This window comes from Callorhinus ursinus, unplaced genomic scaffold, assembly GCF_003265705.2.
Source record: "Callorhinus ursinus isolate GAN/ISIS: 27379988/994484 unplaced genomic scaffold, GSC_fseal_2.0 scaffold6, whole genome shotgun sequence".
Taxonomy (NCBI): Eukaryota; Metazoa; Chordata; class Mammalia; order Carnivora; family Otariidae; genus Callorhinus; species Callorhinus ursinus.
The window spans coordinates 77,972,332-77,979,329 of NW_027397068.1; the positions used below are offsets into that span (position 1 = coordinate 77,972,332).

Below are 6,998 nucleotides of genomic sequence, written 5' to 3' on the forward strand. Positions count from 1 at the left end.
AACATTCTGTTCTACATCTACATACAGCTCCTCGCATTTCCCCCTCTCCCCGTGGTTAGCGTTTTTCTTTTCTTTTTTTCTTTCTTTCTTTCTTTCTTTCTGTGAGCAGCACTTCAAATAAAAACAATGAGTTTTAGCAGAAGCTGAGCCTCACTCCTGTTCACATCTCCACCCAGCCTTTAAAAAGCACCCCCACAGCTGTGTGCTGTGTGAGAGACAGGTGTGTGTGCGTGTGTGTGTGAGCACTGAGTGTGAGAGCACCGAGTGTGAGGCCATGTGAGTGTGACAGTGTGTGTATGTCAGTGTGTGGAGCAGTGAGTGTGTGAGCGACAGTGTAAGTGTTCACGAGTGAGCGCTATGGGTGTGAGTGACTGAGCGTGCGTGTGAACGCGTGGGCAACAGTGTGCAGGCTTGCACCGCGGGCAGGACGGGGGCCTGGACGCGGCCTCGGTGTGGACAAAGCCCCTCCCAATCCAGCCTCACTCACCCGGTGGAGTCACTGCTGGGGTTCCTACCCTTCCCCTCACGAGTTGGAAAGTTAGGTTAACTTGAGTTTCCAAGCTTTCCCATCCCCCGACATGTTTTCTATTTTGGAGAAACAAAATCATAAATGCAGCCCCACGCCCAGTTCTGCGACAGACAGCCACCCTCGTGAATGCGCTCCTGCCAGCCGACACCTCTCCTTGGACCCGGGCACCCGAGAAAGTGACAGACCACTGGCCCAGCCAGAGGGTCTCTGGGACATACAAGAATCTTAGGGGTGGGCGACCCGAGGCATTTTCACCGTGGCTTACTCCCCGACCAGCTGAGCCCCAAGGGCATGTGCCGGAGCGAGGAGGCCGGAACGCTGCAGGAGGCAAGCTCGTGGGGTAGAGTCCACGGGTGTGGGAGAGGGAAAGGGGGGCTGTCCGGGCCGAGAGTGGGGAGAGCCCGGACAGGAGGCGGGCCGGGGTGGGGGCGGCCGGCGAGCCTGTGCCTCACGCCGGCCCTTCAGGCTCCCAGGAGCCCGGGAGGGGTGCGGTGCAAGGCAGATGAGGCCGCCAGGTGGAGCGGCGGGTCCACGAAGCCAGCGCGGGGCAGCGGGGGCGCCGGTCCTGCTCGCGGGCGCCAGGAAGGTGGCGGCGGGTGCCGGGGAGCCCCCAGGGCGTGCGGGGGGGCCCCGGCGGTGGCCGCGGGCGTGGGCGCAGGGGGGCCAGCGGGCCGGCCGCCTCACAGCGTGCTCAGGTGCGGCAGAGTGTCCAGGGGCCCCGCGTGGTCGCGCGCGGCGGCCGCCTTCTCCACGCCGCGCAGCCACTCCGTGCACTTGCGGACCAGGCCCTCGTCCGCCACCGGGGGCTCCTCCTCGTATTCCACGTCGTCGTACTTGTGCCTCTCGTTGAGCAGCGACACCGGCAGCGCGGGGCGCGGGGCGGGGGCCTGCAGGGAGCCGGGGGGCGGCGGGCGGCGGGCGCAGGGGCAGGGCCCGAGCAGGCGCCGGGCGTCGGCCGAGGGCGAGGGCGGCGGCCGGCAGGGCCGCACCAGAAGCTGCTTCTCCAGGTGGCGCCTCTGGAGGAGCAGGACGGCCTCGGGGGTCAGGCTCAGCGAGAAGCGCACGGCGGCGTCGGGCCCTGCGGCCCCCGCGTAGCTGGGGCCGGAGCGGGCGGGCCGGGCCGGGGCGCGCGGAGGGGCTGGGCCGGGGGCGCGCCGGGCCGGCGGCCTCTTCAGGGTGGTCGAGGGCCAGGAGCCGGACAGCAGCCCCTCGGGCCGCTCTGAGGGCCTCCTCTTCTCCGCGGCGGCGGCGGGCGGTGAGGGCGCAGGCGGGGCGCAGGTGGGCGCCGCGGCCCTCCGGGGGGCGCCGGACCTCCGGGGCGGGGCTCGCGCGGCGGGGACCCCTGGGCTCCGGGCGGCCGCCCGCGGCGGCGTGGGCGGGAAAGGCATGGTACCGTCGAGCCGGCGGGTCATCCGCGCCCTGGAAGGAGACGGGCGGCTCTCAGTCGGCGGTGCGCGGGGGCCCGGAGCACCCCCGCGGGTGGCCGGGCTCCGCGCCGCGTGCTCCCGCCGCACCCACCTGCGTCCGGCCGCCGCATCCCCGGCTCGCCCCCTGCCCCGCCCCCCCCCGCCCCCGCCGAGCTCGGGGACTCCTCGGCCCGATCCGCGGGCGGGGACAGGCGTCAGCCGCCCGAACCCGGCGAGCGCGGGCACAGCCTGGCCTAGGCGGAGCGGGACGCGGAGGCAGAAGGAGGAGTCGAGCGCCCGGCGGGTGTCACGACCGACTGTTGCGTGCGACCAGACACGGAGCCGGGGCAGCGCGGGCGGGAGCGGCCGGAGACACTGCCCGCCGCCTCCCTCCGGGGCCGGTTTTCATCTTCGGGAGGCGGGGAGAGGTCCTGGGAGGGCCGGGTGCGTCCTCAGCCCTAGGCGGAGTCCTCGCCCGTTGGAGGGAAAGTCCTTGACCACCGCCCAGTGCCTTTAAGATGGTGGGAGGCCCCCCGCCGCGGGGAGACTGGCCAGGCTAGCCCCGCGCCCTGCGCTCTGGTGTCGGCGGGGAGCGCGCGGGGGAGAAGGCGCTTCGGGGCATCATTGTAGTTCCCTTTTTGTCATGTTAATGCCACTGCTGAAAGACAGTCATCTGAAATTAAAGACCTAGTTTTATGAATAGGCAAACAGTCCGGTTTCAATTATATCATAATAACATAGGAAATAGGACACATTGAGTTCTTTTAATGAGCGATCACTGTGGTGAGCAAAGCACTGATTTATTGCTACGACAGGGGTTCAAAATGAATGAGACATCTTCACTGTCAACTCCTATTCCAGTTGTAGAGACATGAACACACTCCTACAATGTTCAGATGAACAAGTGAACAGTTACTCAGGAGTGCATCAGAAGTTAGTGTCACATAAGCAGCCCCTGCATTCTTAAGGAGGATTATCAATTCATTAGATCTCCAAGAGATTTTTTTCCATAGGACATGCTTTTCAGGCCTAACACGGGAACATGACCAAGTGCGGGTAAACTCCAAAGTGCCCCAGCAGCAGCACCTCCAGGGTGTGAGGGTCCAGACCCCATGCCCCTCCTGCTCCCATGTTTTCAGTTGAGGTGGCCGCCAGATCAGGGCACCAGGCAAGAATGGAACTCCACAGGTGGCCAGAAGCACTTCTCACCAGGGCTGGGGGTGCAGAGGGAGGTTTAGGCCCCATAATCTCCACCACAACCGAAACCCACCTGAAATCTACATACATATTCTCCATAAAATGTGCAAACACAACTTCAGGACAAGTGACCCAGCGGTCATTCTCTCACACAGACATCTTCCCCTTCCTGCCAGGGCCTCAAGGGTGGCCAGTCGCTGCCCACTGCTGGGGTGCGAGTGAGTGTGTTTGAGACAATTTAGGTCATAAAATCTCTGCGGTGGGTACTGAAAGCACCTGTGTATTTTATTCCAAGTTCCTGTGTTTCTAGGTGGGGGTGGGGCCGGGCACGTAAGCGGTGGCAGCAGGTGGACAGTTTCCCGCCGGGAGAGCACAGGACTGGAGAGCAGATGGAGACAGAAGAGGAGGGAGGCAGAGGAGGACCAGGAGGGGAAGGTGGGCACAGCCCCAGAAGTAAACTATGGAGGGAAACCAACAACAGGGCGTTGCCTATAGATGCGAGTATGGACCCCAGCTGTTCAAAAGCTGCGGTGGTGTCAGTGATGGGGTTCTCTCTCCCTCCCAGCTCCTAGGGTGCTGCAGAAGTAAGGGCAGTTGGAGGCGCGGCTGGGTGGGTGATCCCATAAGCATAAGGGCTAGCAAACACTGATTGGGGCATGACAGGCACCCTCCTGGCTCCTACCTGTTTCTGCTCGGCTAGGAAATGGAAGTCGAGTGGGGGACATCACACAGCTCCAGTGGGATGTTGAGGACAATCCCAGCAACAGAATTCCAGCCCACACCTGAGCCACCCCACTTAGGGAGAGGACAGTCCTGGGTGCCAGGGGTGGGTGGGGTGGGGGGGGGATGGGCCACGCCCACCACCATACCAGCAGAGAAAGTGATGCACACATCTGACCAGACAGTCTCTGGGATTCTCCAGGTCCCCCACACATCCCGTCACAGCCCAGAAGCTTGGAAATTGGGGAAGCTGGAAGTGTGCCTGACCTCCAAGGAGAAAAGTGAATGCCGAGCACTTGCCATCCCATCACCTGCCCAGGTCAGAAGGGCCAGTAAGCACCATGGCTAGGGGTGAGGACTTCCCATAGCTCTTGATGGAGGAGCCAGCGCTCCTGAGGGTCCTCGGCTGTTCCGATTCTGCTCGAGCATCCACATGAGTGCACTGATGCTCCCTGCCACTGCCTCTTCTACTGGAGCCCTTTAGCCCTTGGAAACTGGAGGCTAGACCTAGTGGCAAAGCCTGGCTGGGAACGTGGGCAAGCAGCACCTGTCGCCTGCGCTGTCACGGCCCGCTGGCTGTCACACAGTCCCTTACACATTCTATCTGGTTGACTGGAGAGCTGGTGACAGTTACCAGTAAGGAAAACCACAGTAGGACAGGCAGCCAAATAGAAGCCTGGGATAGGGGATGCGACGGAAAAGCAACCACAGTCAAGAAATCAGGTCAAATCTAACCTGTGATTTGCATGGGATTTTGCGCAACGTGCCCAGAATGGAACAATGGGGCTACAACTGTATATTAAATAGTGCAACTTGAGTATCGGAATTCTGGGATCGGCTTATCAGTTCCCCAAAGGTATTTCTGGGATCATCAGACTACAAGAGTCCACGGCTAAAACACATGAGTATGTTTCATCTTGAGGTTATAAAAGTTACTCTTTCAAGTCAGCTGGTTGATTTGAAAGGTCAGTTACCCCAAATCAAATATGTGTATTCAGAACTGTCCATATTTTTTAACCTATGACATTTAATTTTCCAACTGCATTTATTTGATTGTCCTCGTTGACACAATGTTACATTAGTTTCAGGGTACAACACTGAGATTCATCAGTCTGGGTGTCCTACTCTGCCCCCAAGCGTAGCTACCATCTGTCACCATAAGGTGCTGTAACATTTATTTGATTTTCAAATTTCAAATAAACATAGTAATTGTCCACCACGTGGGAATTAGTAGTAATTTTTTTTCTCCTACTGTTGTATCAGAGTTAAGAAATGTTTCATTTTTCTCTTTAACTTACCAATTTCTTGGTTTTACTAAGGCGTGTAATACTTCAGGCATGTTCAGAAAAATTTCAAAAGGAAAACAGATCAATGCTCTGTTTTTCTAAATTACACCTCCTTCCCACAGGCAATACTTCATTTCTATATTCGGATTCAAATGATTTTCCTTGATGGAGCAATAAAGAGTCAAACACCTAGAACTAAAACGAAATTTGAATTTTGAAACACAGAGAGCTACTTCTGGTTTTTAAAATCCTAGTGTTTTCCTGGGAAATAGAAAAATTGGTTGATAACTAAAAATAACTAAATTTCTTCTTCTCACCATTCGGTTCCTGGGAGAGGCTCTGGGGGTAGAAAACGCTGAGGAAAGTGTTCAGATGCTACTTACTTAGGAGTCTTGTTCCCCAACAGTAGATAATAATCCCCTTCATCCGGATTGCTTCACTCGAACCTCAGCAGAGCCTGAGGGCAGAAGCTGCAGCATACCTACATTTTACAGAGGAGAACCGAGATTTGCCCAGGAACATCCTTTGCCCAGGAGCATCCGAGCAAGCAGAGGTGGGGGCCCAGGGCACTCTCCCGTCACTGCTGCCCTGGGACTCAAGGCTCCTGACACTCAGGACTCAAAGGGCTTCTGTTTTTATGGCCTCTATCTATTGATGTTAACCTTATTAGAAATTTAAAGGAAGACTTAAAAAAAATGTTTATTACTACATTTAAAAATGACGAGCCCGTTACATTAACAATACACCCATTACGTGTAATGGTACCCAGGGCGCCTGGCTGGCTCAGCCAGAAGAGCACATAACTTGATCTCGGGATCCTGAGTGTGAGCCCTACGTTGGGTGTAGAGGTTACCAAAAAAAAATAAATAAACTTAAAAAAAATAGACCCAGGGACACCTGCGTGGCTCAGTCTGTTAAGTGTCTGCCTTCGGCTCGGGTCATGATCCCAGGGTCCTGGGATCGAGCCCCGCATCGGGCTCCCTGCTCCGCGGGAAGCCTGCTTCTCCCTCTCCCACTCCCCCTGCTTGTGTTCCCTCTCTCGTGTCTCGCTCTCTGTCAAATAAATAAAATCTTTAAAAAAAAAAAACGGTATGCCTCCAGTTTATACCATACCTTTTCCTTGCAGAGCTCGGACTTTTGGGTACGCTAAGCGTACTCCGCACCCCCGTGGGGGGGCGCCACGTCTCCTAGCGTGCGTGCTCACACGGCAGGCCGGCAAGCGTGAGCGTGAAGGTGCCAAGCCAGGCCCCCGAGCTGCCGCCCAGCTCCGAGCACCGCAGGACGACAGCCAGCGGCGTGGCCAGCAGCCCCACGCGGCCCGGGGTGCCCGGGGTGCCCGGGGGCGGCGGCGCTGAGTTCAGCCGGCTGGGGACGCCCCCCGGGGGCCTCGCCGCCCCGACACCTGCCGCCCCGTCCCGCGAGAGGCCGCAGTGGACTTGCTCCCTCACGCTACAGAAGCAGCGCGTCCAGAGCTTCCCCGGGAAGGCGAGGGCAGCACCCGAAGTAAGCCACCCTGGCCGGGGCGCCTGGACAGCGAGGTGGGCCGCGGGGACGGGGCGGCTTGCTCAGGCCCCCGCGCCGGCAGTCCGGCAACGCGGCCGCGCCCACAGCTCCGCCCAGCTGTGTGCGGCCGCGGGGGTTGCAGTGACCTGCGGACACGTCAGGAGGTGATTTGACATTCAGAGACGAGCAGAAGGAACGGTCTCCCCTTTTGCCTCGCCCTCTGGGGACAGCCCTTTTCCAAGAGACCCCCAAAGGATGACAGCGGGACCTCTGGGGGCACTCAGGTAGGACGTCATCACATCCAAGGTCTCGCAGACGTGTGTGTTAAAAGCGACCTTCCACACAGACGCCCATGGC

The 6,998-nt window shown here is 58.8% G+C and overlaps 1 protein-coding gene across 2 annotated transcripts; it reads right to left on the reverse strand.

Moving 5' to 3' along the window:
- Positions 1-62: 62 nt before the first annotated feature.
- On the reverse strand, positions 63-6,396 carry PRR18 (proline rich 18). Of its 2 annotated transcripts, XM_073894218.1 has the most exons (3): positions 5,522-6,396; positions 2,048-2,608; positions 63-1,948 (listed from the first exon to the last, which is right to left on the reverse strand). In XM_073894218.1, the coding sequence occupies exon 3, from the start codon at positions 1,939-1,941 to the stop codon at positions 1,210-1,212; it is 732 nt and encodes a 243-aa protein (XP_073750319.1). In that variant the 5' UTR covers positions 1,942-1,948; positions 2,048-2,608; positions 5,522-6,396; the 3' UTR covers positions 63-1,209. The 2 variants fall into 2 exon arrangements, with proteins under 2 accessions (XP_073750319.1, XP_073750318.1); XM_073894217.1 differs by having other exon boundaries at positions 63-2,608.
- Between the last annotated feature and the right edge of the window lie 602 nt (positions 6,397-6,998).

Excerpts from the sequence above, each read along its gene's own strand:
- PRR18 (XM_073894218.1), bottom strand. The coding sequence starts at position 1,941 with ATGACCCGCCGGCTCGACGGTACCATGCCTTTCCCGCCCACGCCGCCG.